The following is a 27,158-nucleotide window of genomic DNA, read 5'->3' on the forward strand; positions in this document are numbered from 1 at the left end:
AAACTGTGGTACATTTACACAATGGAATACTATGTAGCAGAAAGAAAGAAGGAGCTCTTACCATTTGGGACAACATGGATGGAACTAGAGAGAATTATGCTTAGCGAAATAAGCCAGGCAGTGAAAGACAGGTAACATATGATCTCACCTAATACAGGAAACAGGAAACTAATGAACAACACAAACAAACAAGCAAAACTGAACCAGAGGCGTGTAAACAAGGAGCAGACTAACAGTGTCAAAGAACATGTAAAACATGTATAAATGATCCATGGAAATGGACAATGGGGTGGGGATTGACTGTGGGAGAGGGGTAGGCTGCTGGGGGGGAGTAATGGGGAAAAAAGTAGGGCAACTGTAATAGAAAAACAAAATTTTTAGTGGAAAAAAAAAGAAAGCAAAGTAAATAAATGAACCAGCAAATCTCTACTACTCAAAAAACAAAAACAAAACAAAACAAAAAAACTTCACATGTAGGAAAGTGAACAAAAGAAAATGTAAAGTATGGAAATGCAATTTTAGTGAATATTAGAAGGACAAGGATTTTCCTTCACACTGTATATTTTTCCCCCTACCTGATCCCTCCAGAATTTGGCATTCTCAAGAAGTAAGTAATGACATAAATTCTTTGCATAAGACTAATAAGACCAGTTCTTAATAGAGATTTTGTTAAACAAGAGTTTGACTGGAATGTTAAGACTAAAGGAGACATGCCTGGGCTCTGGCTGTTACCAAAAAGCCCACGAGAAAAAAAGGCCTGGTACTTTGGTTGGTTGTGTGGTCCATGGCAATCTTTCCAGGGAAGGAATGAAGGTTGCTTTCCTCAAAAATGGCTAGAAGGAACCTTAAAGCACAATGAAAAACCTGAAGGACTTGGAAAAGATAGGTGTTCACAGGCAAGGCTGAATGGCAGCTCTGTGGCTCATGGCTCAGCTTCTGTGCCCTGAAGGGCAAACTGAAGGTCACCCTAAAAGTTCTTTGTGTAAGTTCCAGCAAAGGAGACTTAAAGATCATATATGATCATTTGCTGCTCTTGTTGTGTTTATGCAAATGAACAGAATAAATTAAAACTGGACTTAATGCAGTCCCTTTAATGACAAGGAGGGTAATCTTAAGGGAGAAAAATCGCGATTCAAGAAAAATCACAATGCTCTGTGGTAGACTATAAACTAGTGCAGCTGTCTTTAAAGTTAATTTTCATTTAAAGTTTGTTTTCATTTGAAAGTTAAACTAGGTCTGTGACATCATCAAAGATGCTTAATTTACAGGCAAGAAGAATGTCAAATGCTTGCAACTGGATGTCTTTCCAATAAGACAGTCTCGCAGATCTAAAGACTGGTTTGTGGGTTATGTTGTGTAAATTAATATGTGTGTTCTTTTTTCATAGGGCATAAGCTTATGATCTTATTACCTGAGTGATTATCTGTATGTATAGGCCTCACTTAATTCTGTCTGCATTGCTGCCTCCTGAGACTCAATGGTTTGGCTGAACTAAGTGGCTGGGTTGGTGAAGTATGGGGTGGTCTGTGGGCTTCACTTTAAAACAGGTTTCTCTTTTCTATCCTAGTGGCTTGGACAGAGAGGGCCCAGACATCTGATGGGGAAAACCTAAAATATTCCCCTCAGCCCAAACTAAGTATAATGGGCAAAAGAAAAGGGCTTTGGACAGGTGTGACGTGCCTTGCACACCTTCCTCCAAAGAAGTCTTTTTTTCCCTAATGTGGGACATTGAAAAATTAATCCCTGCCTTTTGTCATCTAGTAGTTATGGACTGAATGATGCCTTTTAATCCTGTTGCCAAATCTGTTGCCCCCAGAAAATAAGGATGCCAGCCTGTTAAACTGAGCATGCCATTGCCCGGGGACAGCCAACTGACTTGGAGTCTGCACAATCCTTCCCCATGTGGTAAGGCCACCTTCCTCTCCACACCCCAACACTTTTTAGGGATTTCTGGACCCAAGGGTAGGAAGGACGACAACCATGTCCTGCTTGAAGCAGCTAGAGGAGCACGAGATCTTCACCCATTGTCTTTTATAAGATTATGAAGGGTCTTAAGTCTGAGAAAAGGAATTGTTACAGACTGGTGGTCCCTCCCAAATTAATTAATAAATTTTTAAAACATTTAAAAAAAAATCAAACTACGCAAACAAGAATAGGAACAGAATCATAGGTATGGGGATCATTTGGAGGGTTATCAGCTGGGAGGGGGAAAGGGGAGAAATGGGGAAATGGTGCAGGGATTAAGAAGCATAATCGGTTGGTACAAAATAGACGGGTAAGTTAAGAATAATATAGGAAAGGGTGAAGCCAAAAAGGACTTATATGCACAATCCATGGACATGAACTAAGGCAGGATGGGATTGCTAGAGGGAAGTGGGGTACTGGGCAGAGGGGAGGAAAGGAGAAAAAAATTGGGACTACTCTAACAACATAATCAATAAAATATACTTAAAAAAATAAACCAATCTCAAGCAGGAAAAAAAACACAATTATTAGCAATTTATAATTGTAATTCATTTTTCTGTTATTTTGTGATTTTAATGGTTCAGATTAAATTTACTATTTATGTATTTCTTCATTTACACTTGTTTTTGCAATAAAATGATGTGCATAGTGCTAAAGGAAAACGGTCAAACTTCTAGTTTAATATCACTTTTGGCCCTCTTGCCTTCTACACTCCAACCACAGTAAAGTGTTTTGTAGATTTTCAAAAGCCATGCTTTCTTGATGCTGAACCTTAGTACATACTGTCCCTCAGTACCTGGATAAACTATCTGTCCTCAACACTGCCTCAGCACTGCCTCCGGACAAAGTCGTCACTGGCTTGTATATAAAACTCTTTTTTGAACCTGTCACACTGTACAGCCACTGACTATTTATCTTTTTCTCCCACCAGACGTTAAGTTCCTTAACAGACTTCTCTAACTGTACTTCTGTTACACACATAAAAAAGGACCTGGTGAGTAAGGAAAACTATGCGGTTTTGGATGTGCAGTAGTTTTGAGTAACTCACAGTAGGTGACATGCTGCTGAATATCATTCTACTTTTAAAACTTTTTAAGAAATTATCAGAAATGTTCAACATGTTAGTTATATAATTAAAGAAAAATATTTAAATACGTTACCAGGGACTTGGGTAACATGATGCTTCTTCTCTTAAATGGATTTATTTTCTTAATTTTACAACATATAATTACCACGGTAAGAACCAGAAAGAAGACGACAGCAGCAACAATTGGAATCGAAAGATAATCTGGAAAAGAAGAGGAAAAAAAAAATTAGAATTAAGATGGACTGCTGCTATAATCCAAAAATTATAGTCTTTGAACTATTCTGTATATAGATAACATCAGGTAATATGGTCAGTGTTAAGGAACACTGGCACCAAAGTTAGGAGAAATGAGTAAAAAATTATATCCTTGTCCCAATTAGCAACATATTCTTCCCAGCTCCACATTCTAAACTTTTGGTGACTATGCTCTGATGACACACGTAGCTAAAACACCTTTTTGCTGACAATTTCCTTACAGCCCCAAATACAGGTTTTCATCTCAGAGGCAAAAGAATTTAAAAAATGTATTTCAATGTCTATGACTCTTAAAATAATCCGGTCCCCCTCCACAGAATTTTGTTACATTTTGTATTTCTTTCAAGATTACAAATACTTGTAAAGATACACAGATGTAAATAAACACACACACACACATACACAGACAGGAAAGCTGCACAAAATTATAGTCCCCTTGATCTTTCCTTCAGAAGACTTGTTTCAGAGCACATACATCTATAATCACTGTTGTGTATTTTTCTCTAATGCTGCTATTATTATTATTTTCAGTAGTTTTCCCCCCCACTCTTCTGCTCCAAATTTGTAACAGTACTCTGCATGTTGTGGCGGTGACTAACCTTTCACCACATCTCATTACCTTTAATTTCTATTCCAAAGTTACTTCTTTGGAATAGTTATTCTGGAAGACACTACTAAATGAATGCTTGTAGCACACCTGTTACAGGATGTGAAAACAAATTATTACAATAGTAAAAAGATAAAAGATAACTACCATATTTTTTGTTCCATAAGACGCACCTTTTTATCCCCAAAAGTGTGTGGGGGGGATGTCTGTGCATCTTATGGAGCAAATATTGCGTGACAGACCGTGATGTATATTACCTGACCTATCAGCGGTGGTGACAGCTCTTAGCAGAGGAAGCGGTGGGCCTATGCAAAAACCCTAGGGATGCTTAAATGTCCCACTTTACTACTGAATCTCAGGGCGTCTGGTCAGTATGAAGTTAGTGAAGAAAGTGGTATCAGTGAATGTGAGCAACCAAGCTTCATAAATTGACACTAGCGATGATGAGTTCTTGGGGTTCCCAGAAAACTTCTTAGAAGAGTACTTGAACCTTAAAGTCTCTCAATTGTTAATGACAGTGATGATGGTTCTTCACACCACTGTTGACTGCTGTTCACTTTACATGGTTGAAATGTAATTCTGTTACATTTTATTAAATATTTTAGTACACAATTTGGTTCAGAATATTTCTTTTCTTGTTTTCCTCCTCAAAACCTAGGTGCGTCCTATGGTCAGGTGCGTCTTACGGAGCAAAAGATACGGTACATAACTAAACTAGCCCTGGGCTTACAAGCACTGACAGGCAGGCAGGGATGCTGCTATGGGCCACAGTGGTGCCACTGTGTGACTATAGTATCAGCCCAGTTTATAATTTAGGCATTCTTTTTTTTTAGTAAGTCTGGGTCATTTGCACTATTTTTAATTTTGTGTATTAAGATTTAACTTTTTTAATACCATTAGGCAAACTGGTATAAAATGTTTTCCATTATTTTAAGTCGCCCACTTAAAACCCCCATACAATGGTCTAAAAGTTATTAGTATTACATTTTAGGTGTTCAATCTGATTCTTCAGCCTAGATTTCCATTCTTGAAAATATATTTGTATCATAAAAATTTCTGTAGATTTTTAACCTATATATTCTAAAAATATCCTACCAATTGGAAATATATATATACACACACACACACACACACACACAAAGACAGTCATCAAAGTATTATTTATTATAGAGAAAATCTATAAATAATCTAAAAGTAAAAAAAAATGGGGAACAATAAATAGAATACAATCTAATGATGAAGTATTCTACATACATTAGAAAATAACATTACAAGTATGTGAAATAATATGAAAAAATATGCTTAAATTAGTATACCAAATTATATATACTATACAATATTATCATGGTTATATAGAAAAAGAAAAAACAAGATGGGGAAAAAACCCATTTAACTGTGAAAACTAAGGATTTGTTGATGGTAGAACTATAGATAATTTTGGTTTCTTCTGGCTTTTTATATTTTATAAACTATCTATAATGAACATTTAAATTTCAAAATGTCAAAGAGGGCCCCAATTGTTGTTATGGTACCTGCTACTTGAGAATGACAGTTCCAAAGTTCTATTATATATATCTGCCACACACAAGGAAAAGGTGATGAAATAAAAATAATTATTTTAAAATGCTATAAAAATGACCCATAATACATTTAAACTGATCTACATTTATTTTTTTAGAGAGAGGAAGGGGGAGAGAGAGGAAGGGGGAGAAAAAAAGGGGGGGAAAACACCGATGTATGAGAGGAACACCGGTCAGTTGCCTCTCACATGTTTCAGGGGCCTACCCTGCTGGGGGATCAAACTGCGGACCTTCTGGTTTGCACTACAATGCCCATCCCACTGAGCCACACCGGTCAGGGTGATATTTATTTTTTAATATTAATTCCCAGTGCTTGTGCAGTTCACATGTTACAAAATTTTAAATCATTAACATTCCTGCTATTCAGTTTTTAAACTTATTGTCCTCATATAGAAAATATATGAATATACAATATATCTTAAATATATCATCTTGCTATAATGAATAAATTTACATATTATTATGCATAATCCTGAAATGTAGACATTTATGCACACAGTTTTATGTGTTTATTATATTTTTTTCTTTCCTGCATGAAAAGGTTATCATATGACTTTCCAAATTGGTTATTTTGTATCTTTTAATGCCTGAGAAATAACCTTATTTGTAATTTTGAACTTCTCTGAGGAATGGAACTATTTTTAAAAGAGCAGAATTTACTCCCTGACTGGGTGGCTCAGTTGGTTGGAGCATCTTTCTGTACACCAAAGGACACAGGTTTAATTCCCGTCAGGGCCTATACCTAGGTTGCAGGTTTGATCCCTGGTTGGGGCACATACAGGAGGCAACCAATCGATTTTTCTCTCTCTCTCATTCTCCCTTCCTCTCTCTCTAAAAGCAATTAAAACGGCAGAGATTACTCAGATTGAAAATTTCCTTTTTTCACAACACCCTATGTTAGTTATCACTCCCTATGTTTAGGAAAAAAATGGCACCTTTTATGTTATGATCAAAAACAGTGATACAAAATTCTTCGGACTTTTCAGTTTTAACACGCCATATCTCCTCTAAGACTCCTTCTGCTGAAACACAGTACTCAGAATTCAGTGAGGACACTGTGACACTTAAGTGACACTCAGTGGCACTGCAATTATCGTCATTCAGCTTGTATATTGCATTTGAAATCTGTATGAAAAAAGAAAACAATAAAAATGCATCACTCCTTTTAATCTGGAAAAAGAAATCACCATCTTTGTATCATCCAAAACCATGGAAGAAGACATATATGTTATGAATGTTGCACGTGTCTCAAAATTGTATTGATATTAAATTGTAAGTGAATTTGTTACTTCAACATAACATATTACAATGCATCCATCAAAATGTTCTTTGTAGGGAATATAAATTTAAAAAACACAAATAGCCTGAATGTTTACTGTCAGTTAAGTCAACCAATATTCATTAGTCTGATTTCTACAATGCTAAAAAACTTAGCTAGTGAGAGATAAAAGAATCTTATAAGAATAATGATAAAATTATTAGGCAAAGGCTGTATTCTCTTGGCAGTAATACAAAGAAGAAGGGACTGAAGCAATCTCTTGGAGTTTATCCTCCATTCACCCAGCCGAAGTGCGTGGACCACCTGTACTAGGGCCTGAAAACGCAAAGGCACAACAGCAGCGCCTGACCTCAAAGAACTTATTACAGAGTGTAGAAGAGATAAGGAAGAAATGTAAAAGAGTACTGAGTACTGCAAGAGGGCTACTATATGGAACTAGGAATAACCAACCACAGAAAAGGAAATAGTGCACCATGTCAGAGAAGAATTCAAAGGGTAGGTGATACTCCAGTTGAACACCGAATGAGTAGAAATTTGCCAAAGATGGAGATGGACATTCTATGACAGAGCATGTTACTTACAGGGAGCTAAGAATAGCAAGTGGATCACCAAAGCATGAATGAAAATAAAGTTGGAAGTATGGGAAGCCGGGGTGCTTGGTGGTGGCAAATGTAGCTCAGCCCCAGATTTGGAAAACCACTGGGAGTGTGGTAACACACAGGACCCACTCCACACACCAGTTTTCCCGTAGGGAACCAGGCCTGCATTTCTATAATAGCTTAAAAGCTTGCTTTCTACTAAATGACTCCCTCATCCTGGGCTGAGAACAACAAATGTTCAGCATGTAACCTTGAAGCAGTTTCTTAGGGTCTATTCTGAGCTGATTTTCAAGGACAGGATGTGGCCAGATCAGTTATCTTTACCTTCCATGCATGTGTAATAGTCTTCTCTGTTATATAAGAGTAATAATCATATAAGGCAATAATTGTCACAATGATTTATAACTTTCTAGGATGTAATCCACCTAAAGAGTTAATAATAGCCTGTTCAGGCAGGGACAAGCTGTGCTTTCTCCTTTAGAGAGTGGCCAGTTTTGTTTCCTCTTCTCCACAGGATTCTTGCAGTCCATGTGCATTTATTCATTTCAACCACAAAGCCGTGGACCCCACTGGTTGGAGGTCCGCAACATGGAAGGACTGGGGAGGCAGGTTGCTGGAAAGGATACAAGAGGCCAAATCATGAAGGCCTTGTAGGCCGTACCAGGAAAGAGAATTTAGGTATTATTTTGTAGCTGATGGGGATTTGTTAAAAGGTTTTTAAGTAGTGAAATAATATAGTTAGATTTGCTCTCTAGAAACAACTCTGCTAGCAATCAAAGTGATGTTTTAAAACCTAAATCAGAGAAATAAAAAAATTAAACAAAAAAAAACCCACCTAAATCAGATGTCACTCTCCGGCTTAAATTTTTCCAGAGGTGCAATGCATTTAGGTCAAATCCCTCCAATGCCCTGAGAGCTGTGTCCTGTAGTGACCCATCTGAGGGCATCTGCTTCCATACGCTGTGCAGCCTTGATGCCCCCGTCACGTGCCCAGGGTCCCTTTGCTATGCTCTTTGCCTGAAACACACTCCCCTTCATCATCCATGGAGCTCACCCCTCACCTCCTCCCACCCTGGCTCTAGTAACACCTTGTCCAGCAGGTGAGGTCTGCTCTGAACTCCCTATAGGAAATTACTATGCCCCTCCCCCACTGCCCAACCCCTTTCCCTGCATTTTCTGCATAGTGCGTACCACTGGAGTTTGTTTGTACTCTTCACTGCTCTCTCCTGGGGCCTAGAAGGCACAGAGCACACGCTTGGCAGATAGGTTAAATAAAGAAATGGTAGCACTGTGGCAAATGGATGGAATAGAATAGTTCTAATAAAAGTATGGTCTGAGTACCAGTGCCAGAATGTAATTATATCTCCACAGCACTAATGTTAGCTTTTTTTCTCAAAAACATTGACTCTAATTAGAGCTACATGTGATTTTATATTACTACCAATAAGAAAAGATTAAAATTATCCTCATCTTGCCAGTTAAGAAATGAAAATACACAGGTTAATATCCTAGATGAGGGAAAAGAAAAAACTTAACTGTGTTCACCTGGCCAGTGTTAGTGATTAACTATATCACCAATTCCATTCAATAGCATTTATATACATTATTTCATTTTTCTTATGAAAACCTAGGATCCGTAGTCTTGCCTCAATATTCATAATCATTCTACTTTCTTAAGCTATATAAACGACTTATGCTGGTGACAGAAAGATTTCCATTTTGAAACAGATGAAATAGAAACACATACCAGAGTTCCATATATTCTCTCATACACATTGTATGAGGGTGGGTAACAAGAATTTTCACTATAATATACGGCTTCTAGGTCCTCATTCGTAACATCTAAATAATGATGTATATCAATATTGATTTGGTCTTCCTTTTGTCTGATACTCAGTGTAGGTGGTCCAATTTTCCCTGGGGGTTGCGGGGTACAAAAAAGTAGAATTAGTTGAGCCTAGAACTTGACAGTACATTATATAAAATTAACCAAAGTCAATCAACCTACTTTTTTTGTTGTTGTTCTAAAGCAGCACCACATTTAAGCTATTCCAAAAAGATCTAGAAGATATTCTAAGTTCCTTAATAAAGAAATCTTTAATATATCTTCTCAGTCAAGAAGTATTTTTATCTCATCTAAACTCCACCTTAAGAGTTTAAATTCATTTTGAATACTGCAGAAAAAGTTGTTCATGAATCTTGGTAAAAAAAATCCCTTGAAATACTAGAAGCTCTATTAAATTATTTTTTCCTTTATTTTTCATTCTGTAGATTTTTTAAAGTTTTCTGAAAAATGTTTCAGAAAGGGCATTTTAGTTATCTTTAAACACTCAAAGAAACTCTTTGTATATCCAACACCTATGGATGTCTGGCATGAAGACTCTAAAAAAGCTTGCTAAATGCATTACATTTTTATTGTGAAAATGAACTAGATATCCATTCATACAACGAATATTTATCACATATCTTTATGTGGCAGGCAGGTCTGTTTTCACTTACCAATGTATCCTCAGGGCCTAGCGTACATCGAACATAAGAGCATGCCTTTGATAAATCTATGTGGGGAAAACCTGACATGCAAAGGGTATAGTTGTCAGATGACAAAAGCACGACCTCTGAGGAATAAAAATATTTCAAGGGCAAGTACAGAAAGGGCTGTGGAAGAGACCACGAGGCACAATCTGCAGATCAGGAGCAGAAGGAGATCATGGTCGGAGTGATGCAGCGTAAAGCTGAACGGAAAGGAAGTGAAGCGCAAGGCGCAGCACGAAAGACAAGAAGCCTGGGGAGGAGGCAGGCGACTGAAGGTTTCTTTCACCCGGGAACAAGGACGTAAGAGCTACAAGGTCGGAAGTTAGTCAGAAAAGAGGAATTGGCAGGTGCTGGAGCTTGAAGTGATGGTAACGATTGGGTATACTGTGGCAACAGGATGCTGGGAAGCACGAAGAGCTTAAAATTACTGGGGTTAAAGAGATTATAGAACTCAATATTTTTTGAATGTATGAAGTTGGTATTAAAATTCCCAGAGACCTCGAGGATTTAAGGTAGAGACAAAAGATAAGGCAGCTGCCGAAGTCCTCAGTGAATATAACTTAGAAAGGAGTGACAGAGACAGGGCGGGCGGGGCTGGGGGAGTGGTAGAGCTGAGCGGAGCCTAGCTGGACAGTGCTGACCCACATATTTATACAGGATGGAAATGGAACAGTTTATAGGGGCAAAGTGATAGGCACGTCTTAGCCCTATTTTATGGGGCTTGGGAGAAGAGGAAGATGGGAACTCCCTCATTGCTCCAAATGCTTCTTGGGCATTGTAATAAGCTTTAGCAACAGCTAATAAAAGCAGACATATACAGAAGACATGTGTAAGTACTCTCAAATTTAACATTTAGATGTGTACACATTCTACTCACACTGTCTGCACAAAATGAATTCTTCTGACTTTGCAAAGGCCGATTCTTCTTGTCCAAGCCTAGCTTTAACTCTGGCCCAGAGAGGACTTAATGGATGATTAATCATGGAAATGATGTTACAGTCATGAGAAGAGGTATTGCAAGCATCAGTCCATTTTCCTGTCCTAAAATGAAAAGGAATAAAAAAACAAACATAAAGAAACACATCTGTCTATGCTTTGCTTTTCATTCACAGCACAGAGCTGGTAGAAAGAGCTGAATAAGAGCAGGATGGCAAAGATAGACAGAGGAGGAAGGAAACCCTTACTCTTTGGTTAAGAGATACTACAAATTCCTTTACAATAAAGCAGCTCAATTCAAATTATAAGATCTGTACAAACACAATCCACATGTAATTTTTAAAAATCTGCTCTTTAACCCTGGCTGATGTGACTCAGCAGGTTGGAGCACTGTCCCATAAACCAAAAGGTCATGGGGCACTCCCCAGGTTGTGAGTTTGATCCCCAGTTGGAGCATGTATAAGAGGGCAGCCAATCAATGTTTTACTTTCACATCAATATTTCTTTCTCTTTCCCTTCCTCTCTCTCTAAAAGCAATGGAAAGAAAAAAATGTCTCTGGGTGAAAATTAAAAAAAAAAAAAATCTACGCTTTAAATAACTCTAGTTTCTATTAATACAAATCATCACTCAATTACAGAATCTAACACATTACAAAGACTCCTAACACTCGTCAAAAATTTTTTAAATCATTTTTTAATGTTATTCTATTACAGTTGTCCCAATTTTCCCCCCTTTGCCCTCCTCTGCGCATCCCACCCCCTCCTCCCATAGTCAGTTCCTGCACTGTTGTCCATATCTGTGGGTCATTTTATTTTTAAATTTTTATCTTTTTACTCAACAATACATATACACTATATAGGAAGTAAGATGACATTACTTTCAGTACAGAAGTGTAACCTTTATTTATGATGTCTCAAAATCTGGGGAGTTGATAATACTTGTCTACTTCAATTCTGACAGCAATAACTAAGAGGCAGGAAGTACTCTGAAAAGAACTAACTTGTGTCCTTAGTTAGCACTTCTGGAAATCTACCAGCAGTTCAGGAAGTTCTGCCACATAAGAAAGGATAATGGAAGGGAGCACAGCGAGTCATGGAATGTGCAAGGACCTAGAGAGAAACAGAATAAAAAGGACAGAAGAGTAATACTCACCAATACGTCTTCACCTGTACAGTAAAAACAGGTGTCTGCGGCATGACTGGGTAATAATCCCAACGTACAACAACATTCAAGTTATCGGCCTCAATTGTAACGTTGGTTGGTACAGGCACTGTAAGAGATTTAAAAAGTTAAACAATAGTAAGAAATTAACATCAACATTAGAAAACCTCATAAGAAGCAGCCATGTTAACCAAACATAAAAATTTATACTTTGTTTAAAAAGTAGAGTTCATCCCAGTAATAACATTTAAATTGTGAGATTTCTAAAAATTATTTTTTAAAAAAAGGTACAGAAGATTTCTGACTCATTTTAAATTACTAAAGCAATATTGTGGTATAAGACAAACACAAACATGAGGTAATAAACTCCTATGTCTTAGGGCTTTTTTGCAAAGTCCACAGAGAAGCTTTCTTTTTTAAAATTATATTTTACTGATTTTGCTATTCAATTGTCCCAGTTTTTTTCCCTTTACCCCCCTCCACCCAGCATCCCCAACTCCCTCAGGCAATCCGCACACCATTGTTCATGTATAAACGCCTGCCTGTTGTAATAATAATCCTCTTAACCACTAGAATTTTCTATATATGATAACACAGAGTAGAACTGTCTAGAGAAGAATTGGCTACACCAGGGATGGCCAATTTCACTCTTTAAAAATAGCAGCCCCTACGCTTTCCACCCAACACCCAGTTCTACTACACATCTTCAGTACATTTTCTGCCTCAAGATTGACTGAAGGAGCCACTGACCATTCCAATTTCATCAACATTTTGCACTCTGTAATGCGCAGGGCTTTTTAAAAACAAACCCAGTATTTCTTCCTGCCTATGATCTTTTAAACAATTTCAGAAAACTTTGGTTGATAAGATGTGAACTACATTACATCACTTCAACATCTTTTCAACAGACATTACCAAAACTAGTTACTAAAAGTAGCCATTTTCCCCCTGGCCAGTATAAAAGGTTGTTGTCCACCACCCGTTGGAAAATTGAACACATACACACATCTCCTCCCTTGCTCCTTTTCCCTCTCTCTCCCTTCTGCTTCCCCTCCCTTCCTTCCCTTATTTAAGAATAATCACAAAGGTATTAGATACAGTTAGCAATATGATACAAAATGGAAAACTCTATTAAACATGATTTACTTATACAATTAAAGTAAATAAATGAATGGCAATGTGGCTGAGGTTCAGTGGCTTCCTAACATAATTTATCGCCCTCCTCAGATATTCGGAGAGCTGCAAGTATAGTTTCTAAAGCACCTCTGATGATAATGATCACTCAAGTTTATATCAAGCAGACTGGTTCTAATAAGAAAAATATTCCCTGGTTAGGCATTAAGAAATCTGGGTTCTTTCCTGCTATATTCTACTAAAAAGTTATTTCAGATTTCCTCATCTGTCAAGTGGTTTTAATTTCATATACATTCAAAGGGGGACCCCTCCCAAGACAAAAACAGAATTATCTCTGGAGAGTGGGCTGCTTGGAGTACGTACAGGCTTCCCCCACTAAATGAATGTCCTAGGAACCCTTCTGTATCAGTGAACCAGCTGGCGGTGTTGTGAGAGGCTGTCCCTGGCTTCGGAGAAGTTTTTTTTGAGGATTCTCTCAACATGTTTGTCCATTTCATGATGGGTGATTTATGAGTGCACCTGCCCAGACCGAGCTGAGTGTTCAGAAGCTTCGTCCAAAAACAGAATGACCCCCATGCCCCACTCTCCCTATTCACCTGATCTCACCCTGAGCAACTTTTTTTTGTTTCCCAAGATGAAAGAAGTCCTCACAGGGAAACATTGTGCTAATGATGTGGAAGAGGTAAAACAAAAAATGGCAGAAACACTAAAAGACATCAAAATCAATGAGCTCAAAAAACTCTTTGAACTCATCACAGGTGTATTGCATCAAATGGAGAGTGACTTTGAAGGTGACTGAAGTTTAAACATGTAAGAATACACACTTTTTTATAAACAAATTCCGTTTTCTTGGGTCCCTCCTCATACTCTGTAGACAGCACTCCACAACCTGCTCACCAACCTTTCTATGGGAAGGACAAACTGAGCAGCAAAAACAAGTGAGCACACAAGAGATCCAAGATGGTGGAGGGGTAAGTGGAAGCTACAGTAGCCTCCTCCCAGGACCAATCTGGAATTACAACTAAATTGTAGAGAAATCATCCTGAATAACCAACTGAACAATAGCTGGAGAGAAGCCTTATAACCACGAACAGATGAAAGAAACCACTTTACCACAACGTGACTGGTAGGGAGTGCAGAGGAGATGCAAGAGGGCTGGCTGGGCTTCCATGGGCAGCCCATGGAAGTGTTGGAGGGAAATTTCAGTGACCAGAGGATTTCTTGAGAAGATTGGGGTCTAAACCCACAAGCTGGGTTCCCCAGCCCACAGCACCAGAGCTAGAAAGGAACTCAGATTAACATCAAGCTGTGAAAAACAGCAGGTTTTCTGTCAGGCAGGGATCAATGGCTGGAGACACATAGAGCCTCTTAAAAAGCCAATGCATAAAATTATGTTTGCAGCCACTTACCCTGGGCTCCAGCAAAGGGGGCGCAGTGGACTAGAGATGCTTGAGGAGAGTCTGGGGATGGTGGCTCTGGAGAGAGAACTGAGGGAGTAGCCCCCAGGATCCCTGTGCTGACTCATCCTCCATACTGCAGGAGCCATCTTTCTCAGGCAGAGCAGTCCCCTTCAAGGGACATTAGCCTGAGGGGAAGCAATATCCCTGCCTCCAGGAATTACTCTGCCCCACCCCATGGTACTTAACCCAGGCTGCTGAGTACAGATTGACTAGATTAACAACTGAAGGAGAAAGCCACAGCCTGTGGATCCCTAGTAGTCTCGAACAGGGTGCCTACGGTCAGACTGGGACAACATATGACATTACCAGGGGCAGGTCCAGAAAGAGAAGACAGTGCACCTGTACAACAGCATACAAGACATGGTGGGCAGAGTGACTCTCAGTCAGCCAGCAGAGGGAAGGACCCACCAAAGAATGACCCAACAACAACCAAAACCCAATTACAACCAGACAGCCAACATAAATGGCAAAAAGGGCATCCCAAGGGCATCAAGTTTAGGAGATTGAGGAGACTGCACCACTGAATCCCACAGGTCTCCTACCACAGAAGGTCACTCCGTGAAGATAGGGAGTCAAAGCAGATCAATCTAAGAAGCAGAAACAAACAAGAGTCACCTGAAATACGGAGACAAAGAAACAACCCCCAATCGAAGAGAAAGGCAGAATCTCTTGAAAGGGTGCCAAATGAAATATAGGCAAGCAAACTATGAGACACTGAGTTCAAAATAATGGTTATAAGTATGCTCAATGAGCATGAGCTCAGTGAGAACTACAAAGTACTCCAGGGAAGCTGTAGGAAACTTACTGAGAACTACACCAGCATGAAACAGAACACAGAAACTATCAATAAGAGCCAAGAGGAAATGAAGAATACAATATCTGAAATGAAGAACACAGCGGAAGGAATTAAAAGCAGGCTAGATGAAGCAGAGGACTGAACCAGCGAGCTGGAGGACAAGGTAGAAAAAAATTCTCAGACAGAGCAATAAAACTAAAAAAGACTCAAAAAGAATGAAAAGGGTTTAAGGGAGCTGCCGGACAACATGAAACATAGAAATATTCATATTATAGGGATACCAGAAGAAGAAAAGGAGCAAGGGATGGAACACTTGTTTGAAAAAAGTAATGAGAGAAAACTTCCCTAACTTGATGAGAAAGTCACACAATTCCAGGAAGCACAGAGGGTCCCAATCAAGATGAACCGAAAGAGGCCTACCCCAAAACACATCATAATTAAAATGGCAAAATTTAAAGGCAAAGAGAGAATCTTAAAGGTAGCAAGGGAGAAACAGCTAGTAACCTACAAGGAAGCTCCAATAAGGCTACAAGCTGATTACTCAACAGAAACACTAAAAGCCAGAAGGGAATGGCAAGAAATATTCCAAGTAATGAAAAGCAAAGGCCTGTAACCAAGACTACTCTACCCAAGCAAGGCTCTCATTTAAAATGGAAGGCAAAATAAGGAGCTTCCCAGACAAAAAAAAAAAAAAAAAAGAAAAAAGAAAAGGCTAAAAGAATACATCTCCACCAAACCAGCATTGCAAGAGATGCTAAAGGAACTGCTTTAAGAAGATGAAGAAAGCGAGAGAGAGAGAAAGAGAAAGAGAGAAAGAGAGAGAGAGAAGGGCGGGAGTACAAAGAGAAAAAATGGCAATGACTAAGTACCTATCAATAATAACCTTAAACTTAAATGGATTAAATGTTCCAATATAAAGACACAGGTAGCTGAATGGATAAGAAAACATACCCGCATATATGCTGTCTACAAGAGATCCACCTCAGAACAAAATATCTACACAGAATGAAAGTGAAGAGATTGAAAAAAATATTCCAAGCAAACAGACATGGAAAAGAAGCTAGGGTAGCAATACCTGTATCTAACAAAATAGATTTCATAACAAAGGCCATAAAAAGAGACAAAGAGGGACACTACATAATATTTAAGGGAATAATCCATCAAGAAGATATAACCCTTGTAAACATATAAGCACCAAACACAGGTGCACCCGGATATATAAGGACAATCTTGGAGGACTTCCAGAAGGATATTGAAAGCAACACACTCATAGTAGGGGATTTTAACACCCCATTGTCAACAATGGGCAGATCTTCCAAGTAAATTAACAAGGATATTGAGGTATTGAACAACACTCTAGATCAAATGGACTTAATTGATATATACAGAACCTTTCACTCCAAAGAAGCAAAATATACATTCTTTTCAAATGTACATGGAACATTTTCAAAGACAGGCCACATCGTAAGACACAAAACAAGCCTCAACAAATTCAAGAAAACTGAAATCATATGAAGCATCTTCTCAGATCACAATGCCTTGAAACTAGAAACCAACCTCAAGGAAAAAACCCAAACACATTCAAATTCATGGAGACTGAAAAACATGCTATTAAATAACGAATGGGTTAACAATGAGATCAAGGAAGAAATAAAAAAGTTTCTGGAAACAAATGAAAATGAAAGCACAACTGCCCCAAAACCTATGGGACACAGTGAAGGCAGTCCTGAGAGGGAAGTTCATAGAAATAACAGTGTACAGACCTACCTGAAAAAGATAGAAAAATCTCAAATAAACAACCTAAAACCACACATCTACAAGACCTAGAGGAACAACAACAAACAAGGCCCAGAGCGAGCAGAAGGAAGGAAACAATCAAGATCAGGGCAGAATTAAATGACACAGAGACTGAAAGAACAATTCAGAGGATCAATAAATCCAGGAGCTGGTTCTTTGGAGAGATAAGCAAAATTAACAAGCCTTTAACCAGACTTATCAAGAAAAAAAGAAAGGACCAAAATAAATAAAATCAGATATGAAAGAGGAGAAATTATAACGGATACCACAGAAATACAAAGGATGTAAGAAATTACCACAAACAACTATATGACAAAAATTTGACAACCTGGGTGAAATGGACAAATTTCTAGAAACATAATCTTCCAAGTCTGAATCCAGAAGAAGCAGAAAACCTGAATAGACAGAAATACAACTAGTGAAACTGGAGCAGTAATCAAAAAACTCCCAGCACACAAAAATCCGGGACTGGACAGTTTCACAGGCAAATTCTACCAACATTTAGGGAAGAGCTAACTCCTATCCTTCTCAAACTATCCCAAAAAATTCAAGAAAAGGAGACTCCCAAACTCTTTTTATGATGCCAGTATTATCCTAATCCCAAATCCAGGTAAAGACACAACAAAGAAAGAAAACTATAGGCTAATATTGCTAACTAACATAGATGCTAAAAGCCTCAACAAAACATTGGCAAACTGGATCCAGAAATACATTAAAAAGACCATATACCACGATCAAGTGGGATTCATCCCAGTGATGCAAAGATGGTACAACAGCTGCAAATCAATAAACGTAATATACCACATAAACAAAATGAAAGACAAAAATCACATGATCATATCAGAAGATGTTGAAAAAGCATGTGATAAAGTACAGCACCCATTTATGATAAAAATGCTCAGCAAAGTTGGAGGGAGCATATGTCAACATAATAAAGGCCATATACAAGAAACATAGTCAACATCATACTCAATGGGCAAAAACTAAAAGCTTTACCTCTAAGATCAGGAACAAGACAAGGGTGTCCACCCTCACCACTCCATTCAACATAATTTTGGAAGTTCTAGCCATAGTGATCAGACAAAAAAAAAAAAAGGCATCCATATAGGAAAAGAGGAAGTAAAACTGTCATTATTTGCAGATGACATGATAGTGTACATAGAAAACCCTATAGGCTCCACCGAAAAACTACTCGACCTAATAAGTGAATTTGGCAAAATAGTGGGATACAAAGTCAATATTCAGAAATTGAAGGCATTTTTGTACACCGACAATGAAATATCAGAAACAGAAACCAGGGGAAAAATTCCATTTACTATACAAACAAGAAAATAAAGCACCTAGGAATAAACCGTACTCAGAAAAATATAGAACACTGAAGACAGAAATTAAGGAAAATACAATAAATGGAAGCATATACCATGTTCATGGACTGGAAGAATTAACATCATTAAAATGTCCATACTACCCAAAGCAATCTACAGATTCAATGCAACCTCATTAAAATACCAATGAAATATTTCACAAATTTAGAACAAATATTTCAAAAATTTATATGGAACCAAAAATGACCCTAAATAGCCTCAGCAACCTGGTGAAAGAACAAAGTAGAAGGGATCTCAATACCTGATATCAAACTATAATACAAGGCCACTGTAAACAACAGTCTGGTATTGGCATAAGGACACATAGATCAATGGATCACAATACAGAGCCCAGAAATAAACCCAGGTCTCCATGGTCAATTAATATTTGACAAAGGGGGTCGGAGCATAAAATGGAGTAAAAGTAACCTCTTCAACAAATGGTGTTGGGGGAACTGGAATGGAATATGCAAAAAAAATGGAACTAGACCATCAACTTACACCTGGAATGGAACATGCAAAAAAATGAAACTAGACCATCAACTTACACCATACATCAGAATAAACTCAAAATGGATAAAAGTCTTAGACATAAGCCATGACACCATAAAAGTCCTAGAGGAAAATATCGGCATCGGCAGCCGTCCGTCTCGAGAGACGATGATGTAGCTTCTTAAGAGTCTATCTGCACCGCCGAGAATGGTTGTGCAGTCTGACTCGGGAGTGACACGGTATCTGTCAGAGACAGAGACAGAGGAAAATATAGGCATGAAAATTTCCAATATCCCATGCAGCAATATTTTTGCCAATATATCCTCTCGGGCAAGCGAAGTAAAGGAAAGAATAAACTGTAGTGTACAGATATGATGTTAAATATGGCCAGGGAAGCTGAGGTAATTCCAATAAGCAGGATGAATAGCCAGTACTCACGGAGGACTGTGGCTCCCTCAGACCAACAGCGGAGAGCTGGAAGCCTCATCCTCCTTTTATTGGATTTTACAGATATGCTAATTAACAGGGAGGGTCCAGGAAAGAGCTCACAGGCAGATCCTGGGAATGTTTAAAAAATACTTGAAACTTACAACAGAGGAAGCTTAAAGGATTAACTAAAGAGAAAGCTTCCTGACCAACAAGTCTATATAGCATTCCTAGACAGAAAGACAGGAAAACAGAAATCTAATCACTTACTCTTTTAAGGCTAAGGAACGGATGCACTGTTCAGAAAGCAATTAAGGTTAAACACCATTTGTCAGAAAGCAATTAAGGTTAAACACCATTTATACTTAATTTTGTCTGATTTCCTTATCAACTTCAGGGAAGATGGAGTACTCAGCAAGATTCTGTTTAAGTGACAGGATGTCTTTAAGATCCTGAGTCCTGAGCAGTCAGAGACTGTCAGCAGCAGCAAGTCTAGCTCGCTGCTCGGATCATTAAATACCTCAAATCAGAAGTCTTGATTTCCAGCATCAATAAACAAATAAGACTACATGAAATTAAAAAGCTTTTGCACAACTAAAGAAAACATCAAAATGAAAAGGAAACCAATCATATGAGAAAACATTTGCCAATGATACCTTGGACAGGGGTTTGATCTGCAAAATATATAAAGAACTCATATGACCCAACACCAGGAAGACAAACAATCCGATTAAAAAATGCCAAAGGACCTAAACAGACACTTCTCCAAGAGGGTACACAGAGGGCCCACAGGCATATGAAGGGATGCTCAACATCACTAGCCATCAGAGGATACAAATTAAAAACCACAATGAGATACCACCTCACACGGGTCAGAATGGCCATCATAAACAAATCAACAAACAAGCGCTGGTGAGGATGTGGAGAAAAGGGAACCCTAGTGCACTGTTGGTGGGAATGCAGACTGGTGCAGCCACTATGGAAAATAGTATGGAATTTCCTCAAAAAACTAAAAAAGGAACTACCTTTTGATCCAGCAATTCCACTGCTGGGATTATACTTTAAGAATCCTGAAGTACCAATTCAGAAGAACCTATGCACCCCTATGTTCATAGCAGCACTATTTACAATAGCCAAGTGCTGGAAACAGCCTAAGTGCCCATCAGTAAATAAGTGGATCAAAAATCTGTGGCCCATTTACACAATGGAATACTACATAGCAGAAAGGAAGAAGGAACTCCTCCCTTTCTCGACAGCATGGATGGAACCAGAGACAATTATGCTAAGTGAAATAAGGCAGTCGGTAAAAGACAAATACCACATGATCTCACCCAATACAGGAACCTAATGAACAAAACAAACAACGGAACAAAACAGAACCAGAGACATGGAAACAAGGAACAGACTGACAGCAATCAGAGGGGAGGGGGAAATGGGATAAAAAGGGGAAACAAGGGTAAGCGCCTAACTAGTATAAATGACCCAGGGACATGGACAACAGGGTGGGGATTGGCTATGTGAGAGGGGTGTGGGCAGAGAAGAGGAGAGCAAAGAGGGAAAATTGGGACAACTGTAATGGAACAATTAAAAAAAAAAATGTATCTGCGTAAATGCAGGGAACCGCTCCTTGTGGTTTAGGGAATTGTAGACCCAGCCTGAGCATGACCTGCCGCCGGCATCCCGGCTGTGCTTGTCTTTAAGTCTCAACATAAGGCTGCGTGGGAGATATAACTGAAAACCACTCAAGAGGGTTTCCATGGGAATTAGATTTAAAGAATGCTTATTATGCTTTAGAACTTGCTCTGCTTTTCTTATCTTTAATGTAACATAAACAATCTCTAGCAAGGAATGTATGAAACCTTGCACTTAAGCCAGTGTGGCATCAAGATGTTTAATAGACCCTGACACAGACTGGTCACAGTGCCCTCTGTACTGTACATGTAATCTGTTACTGTCAACTGTAATCTGAACACCTAAAAGTTATTGATGATTTATTATTTTTGACCTTGTATCTCTCGTGTGTATCCTCCTCAATAAAAATCATGAGGGACAGATGTCTGACTGCTGTTCTCCCCTAGAGAGAGCAGCCACCTTCCTTCCCCCCAGACATAATATAGTGTCCTGGATAGAGCTGTTTCACCGTGGTCGTGAAATCTCTGTTGGACAGAGCAGTTTCCAACCGAGCCTAGGGTGTTGGAGGAACCTCCGCCTCAGGTGAAGAGAGAAGAAAAAAAAGAAGTGAAAATAAAGGGTCCAGTGAGTAAGTTGTTTTTGTGGATTTGAAGTCATCTGACACCACAACTCAAAAACAAAGCATCCAGACCCTTTCCTGAATGAGCAACTCTCAGATAAAAAAATCTAACACCCTCCCCAAATTGAAGATGCAGGGCCATGGGTATTTTCACAAAGATTTTTTCTTACACTGCAAACTGAGAAATGGCATAAGAAATTCAGATGAAAAAAGCGAAAAATATCAAATCAAGACTTCCGAGTTTTCTTCAGAATATATTTTTCACAAGCTACCTCCTGAATGGTTTTATAATGTTGACAACATGGCTATTTTTCTTAAAGCTTCCCAACCTTTTCCCTTTTATCCTTTCCGTTTTATTGGGATATAAAGGACATACAGTATTGTTCAAGATTAAGATGTACAGCAGACTTGAGATACATATGCTGCAAAATGATAAGCACAGGAAGTTTAGTTAACATCCATCATCTCATATAGACACAAGAAGGAAAAGAAAAAAACAAATATATTTTTCCTTGTGATGAGAACTTCTGGGATCTACTCTCTTTTAACAAATTTTTAATATACTGTATAGCAGTGTTAGCTACAGTCATTATGTTGTACATTACATCCCTATTCTGTTTTCTTATACCTGCAGAAGTTTCAGAACTAAGGGTTCGAGTGAGGAAACCTAAAACCCTTCAAGTTTATTTCACCTTCTATGTAATCAGTCCTCAACTGAGTCAAGACCCACAGTATCCCTGCAGTCTTCTCTTATACCTGTCTATTTTCAGGACCCATGGTTTTATCATTCATTCTATCTCTTAAAACATAAAGCTCAGAAGTGATGCAACAGATGTGAATGAAGTACTTTCTCCCCGCCCCCCTTTTTTTTCCTGAGATGTGGGCATATGGAATAGTGGCTTATACTGAACTTGTAATTAACTAAAACCCCCCAGATCTTTCACTCAAACCACCAACAAGTGAGGGCTTACCCAAGAAACATCTGCTCATCCACTTTTCTGACCTAAAACACAGGATTTTATGCTTGCCTGTTTATTCAATTTTCATCTACTTGGGTTTGCTTGGCATGCCAATGAATTCTAATTGGTAGAGACCCATCCAGTCCCTGACAGTGGTCATTTCTCAAGGCTAATTTGGACTAAGTCATTCTAAGTTGAGAAATAATTTAGGAACTGAAAAAATAAGAGGCCTTTTTAGTCTGAGGAAGGAAAAGGTGGAAGAACAAGTTAGCTGCTGAGCCTATTTAAATTTCTGCTATTGATCTGGATGAGGTTTTTTTTAAAACATAACTTCTCATATATAACTAAATAATTTAATATTTTAAAGTATATTTGTTAAAATAGTAATGCACATTATTGAAAGTTCCTACAAAACAAGGGATGTGCTCAACTTTTTTATAACTCATCTCAGCTAAGCGCCACAGCCATCCTATGAGGGAGGTAATATTAGTATACATGTTTTTACCAATGACAATGGCTTAGAGGAGTTACCTGAAATCTTGACACTATGTAAACTTTCATTGATTTTTTAATTAAGAAAAGGTGCATAAGTGTCATTTTTATGATAGTTTAATAAAGTAACAGGAAAATAACCTCCACACATAAATAGGAATTGGAAATGGTTATTTTCTGATGACTTCACAAGCACCTGCTTTAAGTAATTTTGCCCAATTTATTATACTATCACAATAAAATAAATGATAGCCACTGCAAAATTTGAACAATGTATTAAAGTAAATCATTTCTTTAGAATGGACATGACTGAAATGGATAGCATGTATTCGGGTTGCTATGCATTGGGATAATCTAAAATAAAGACACTTCCTTAATAAGAAAATTATGGTAAACTGATTCCTTCCTTCAGAAAGTCATTTAATTCTGGTTCAACTCTCATTCTGGTTCACTAAAATGGAACCATTAATTATTGATGTAGTTCATACAACTGTATTATTGCTGTGTGCTGCCAAATTTTATAAGATAGCTCTTCAAATTAGTTCTTTTTCTCTTCAGTTCTTTAGGTATATATATATTTTTATGTAGAACCGAAATGTGGAAATCGCGAAGTTCATATGAATCATGAATCAGAATAAAATGAAAAAGAAAATTATTATTAATACTTGTTCAGTAAGTATAATTAAATTGCATTGTCTTAAATATCTGGATGTCTGAAATAAATAAAAACAGAATCTAAAGAAAATAATGAAAAATTTAAATACATGCAGAACATTATCCTCAAGTCATAGACTGACTACAAGCATAGTTGAAAAAGTGGAGGTGAGTTAAGACTCCCACATCTATGCTAAAGTACAGTGTGTTCTCCAGATAATACCCAGAGTAGGAGATCAAACTGGAAGAAGGTAGCCACTAGAAGGCACTGATTCACTTAAAATATATATACTACTTTTACATGTAAAAGTATATGAAAAGTGAAACACTATTGATTATTAGATGGCACACATGGATTTACTTTCCCTATAAATTCACTTAAGAAATATTAACGAAAGACCATAACTGAATATATTGCCAACCATTTGGATTTTGCAGACACTGGCTATAATCCCTTACCTGTTTCCCTGTTCCTACCAGGTTCCCTCATGTAAGATGAAGTTCCACATACACAGTCAAACCCAGCACTAATAAGAGTTAACACATTTGAGTGTGTATTCAATGCCAGGCATTGAGGAGTCAGGGGAGTTAACTGAGACAACTGAGAGGCAGAAGCAGGTTGCCCCTGGGGGTTTTCCTCCTATACTCTGGAGATTTTGCATTTTAAACTTACTTTTAAATCAAAGGGAACACAACAAAATCTAGAGAAATGAATTGAAAAAACTAGGAGACTGTATTGAAAATACACTGAAAAACGGAAGGTGGGGCGGGGGGCTGTTGCCAACAGCTGTGTTTAAAAAAAACTGGTGTACAGAAGGCTATAGCAGATCTTTCTGTGAGGGACAAGCAGGCAATTCTACTCCCAGGGCATGCTTCAAGAATGCCCAAAAGGTGCAGTTACAAGAGGTGCCATGCTTAGCAGGGCCCTGTACCCATAAGGTAGAGCCTGGCACTTGGTTTAACACTCGGCCAGGAACCTGAGTCATCCTCTTCCTCTCTTCCACATCCAGTTACTGAACCCTGCTGACTCAGCCTTCCAAATGTTCACCCAACAGTCCTCTCTTCTCCATTTCAACTGTCACCTCTAACCAGCTCCTTCCAGACTTAAGCAGCTACCTAACTGGCATCCCTCCTTTGATTCTGCCCCCAAACTATTTTACCAGATGAATGGTTTTTCTAAATGGCCTATCTAATCCTGCACAAAATCATTTCTCCTCTTAAAATAAACCAATGGCTGCTCAGTGACTTGAGCAAGGTATAGTGAGCATATTCTTTGTTAGTTCAGCACCTGTACTTCTATCAGAAACAGTACTTCTCTTCTGGGAACTCCCCTTCTGCCATCCCCTGAAATAATGTACTTCCTGAACGAGTTGGCACCCAACCCAAGCTGGGCAAATCACAGCCTTCCTTGGATTTGTTAGGATGGAAGAAACTGCAAAATGTCAAAACCCAAAAGCTGTCAACATCCACAACTGCTGCCAACTAGGGAAAGTTGTCAATGTGAGAGAGTCAGTAATAAGAAATGGAGTCTTGGCAGTCTGACTTCCTGGTTCAGCTTTCTGAGGCCCAGTTGGCATCTCTACCTTTCTGCTTAACTCTTGCGTAGACTCTCTGAGCCAATCAATTCCTCTTTATGCCTAAGTCAGGCAGAACCGTGTTTCTATCTGTTGCTGGTACATGTGACCATGACTGGTTCCTACCTCTCCTCTCGTAACCTCACACACAGTCTTCAATAAAATGCTTAATATTCCACTAATTCGACATGCTGTTTCACACCTCTTTCTCTGCACAACAAGCCTCTCTGTAGCCTCCAGTTCCAGCTCTAGGGTCATCGTCTCTGACTCCCCTGGTCAGAGCCAGGTACCCATACGTTCAAGCTCTTATCACAATGTAGAAGCTGCCCTTGTGGATGGTAACTTGACCTAGTCAATGGCAGTTTGCAGAGAAGTTAAGAACTTGGGAGTCAGGAGCCCAACTACCAGGCTCCCTACTGAGTACCAGTGACTTCTCCACAAGTTGGGTAGACTTCTCTGTGCCTCAATTTCTCATCCATAAATGGAGATACCAATATTGCCTACTTTATAGGGTTGCTGTGAAAATGAGATGTGAGGACTTAAGAACAAACGGTGCCTACCACTTAACTGTTAGCTATATAATCATGATTATATATAGTAACTCCCATTTTTGTGTTCCCGACACCTGATACAATGCCTTGCCCAAAGAATATGACTATGTGTTTGCTTGACTTTTAAAGAACAAGCCAAAGGAGAGCTGGATATGAATGCAGCACACTTAACAGAAAGGTGCTCATGGACGAAGTCCTAATACAGAGCTTCAGATCCAGAGTTTGCCAAGGTTGATGGAGGCTGGGTCCCCCTGACCCGTCCCAGGAGAGTCCTAGCTGTGGACACCGAGGAGACACTCAAGACAAACTGGATTTCCGATAATTTAGGTTTATCCCTCTTGCCAAAGGGTTTCCTGATTTTATTAGAGCTCTGAATCACCGTTACACCGAGCTTTAGAAAAGCGTATTCTCAGCACCTGTTTCCTGGTGAAGCTCAATAAGCAGGCAGAAATAAATGCTTCCAGGAACTAAGCTATGCGAAGACACCTACCACCTGACAAATCTGGCTCGCCCTGCACCACTCCCAGACTAGGATGGTCAATGGCTGGCACGTAACTCTCAGCTGGCCGAAGAACTTCGCTCCCATCCTAAGAATTCTGGGTCCGCCCTAAGAGTATAGTCTTGTCATGAGCTGCGGCCACAGTTTACAAATGCTGACCAGAAAACTCACATACAGTATTTAAAACTCAATTAAGAGAAGCGAAGAACTGAGAAGTGTTGCTGTTTGTCCAACAACGGAAGAGCCCAGAGAAAGGGAACTGAAGTGGGCAAACCGCGGAGACCCAGAGTCGCCTTCCCGGCTGCCTCCCCCATGGGGCCCGACGCCCCCGTGCGTCTGAAGACCTGCGAGTCCAGGCGGGTGCAGGTGCGGGTGCGGCCCCCGCCGGGCGGGGCTTCCCGGCCAGGGCGGCTTCCTCCCTTCCCTTCCCGGCACCAACCAGCCGCGACCCTGCCGCAGGCGACAGTACCCGAGGACAGCTCTGGACCCGTGGTGCTCATCTCAGCCATGCTCTCGGCCTGCGTGATGAGGACTAGCAGAAGGAGGAAAGCCATGGTGCTCCGTAGGGAGCCCGGGAGCGGCTCTCCGCTCGCGGAGCCCTCCGGCCTGGGCCGCACGTCACTTCCGCCGCTGCGGACCAGGGCTCCAGTTCGCACTGGCAATGGGAAGCAAGATCAGGATCGGGAGGCGGGACTAGTCCCCGCAAG

At 39.2% G+C, this 27,158-nt stretch overlaps 1 protein-coding gene across 2 annotated transcripts in view; it reads right to left on the reverse strand.

The window, feature by feature from the left end:
• IFNGR1 (interferon gamma receptor 1) overlaps positions 1–27,124 on the reverse strand; it is a 30,724-nt gene extending 3,600 nt beyond the window's left edge. The window contains exons 1-6 of one of the 2 annotated variants that reach the window (XM_090279902.1): positions 26,921–27,124; positions 11,994–12,111; positions 10,782–10,945; positions 9,120–9,289; positions 6,430–6,619; positions 3,126–3,253 (exon numbers count right to left, since the gene is read on the reverse strand). In XM_090279902.1, the coding sequence (XP_090136028.1) occupies positions 3,126–3,253; positions 6,430–6,619; positions 9,120–9,289; positions 10,782–10,945; positions 11,994–12,111; positions 26,921–27,005 (855 nt within the window). In that variant the 5' untranslated portion in view covers positions 27,006–27,124. Of the gene's footprint in view, positions 1–3,125; positions 3,254–6,429; positions 6,620–9,119; positions 9,290–10,781; positions 10,946–11,993; positions 12,112–26,890 lie in introns of both variants that reach the window. The other variant, XM_090279903.1, reaches the window with a different exon arrangement.
• Positions 27,125–27,158: the final 34 nt, after the last annotated feature.

The sequence above is a fragment of the Furipterus horrens genome, unplaced genomic scaffold (genome assembly GCF_987537825.1).
Source record: "Furipterus horrens unplaced genomic scaffold, mFurHor1.1.pri manual_scaffold_6, whole genome shotgun sequence".
NCBI classification, from domain to species: domain Eukaryota; kingdom Metazoa; phylum Chordata; class Mammalia; order Chiroptera; family Furipteridae; genus Furipterus; species Furipterus horrens.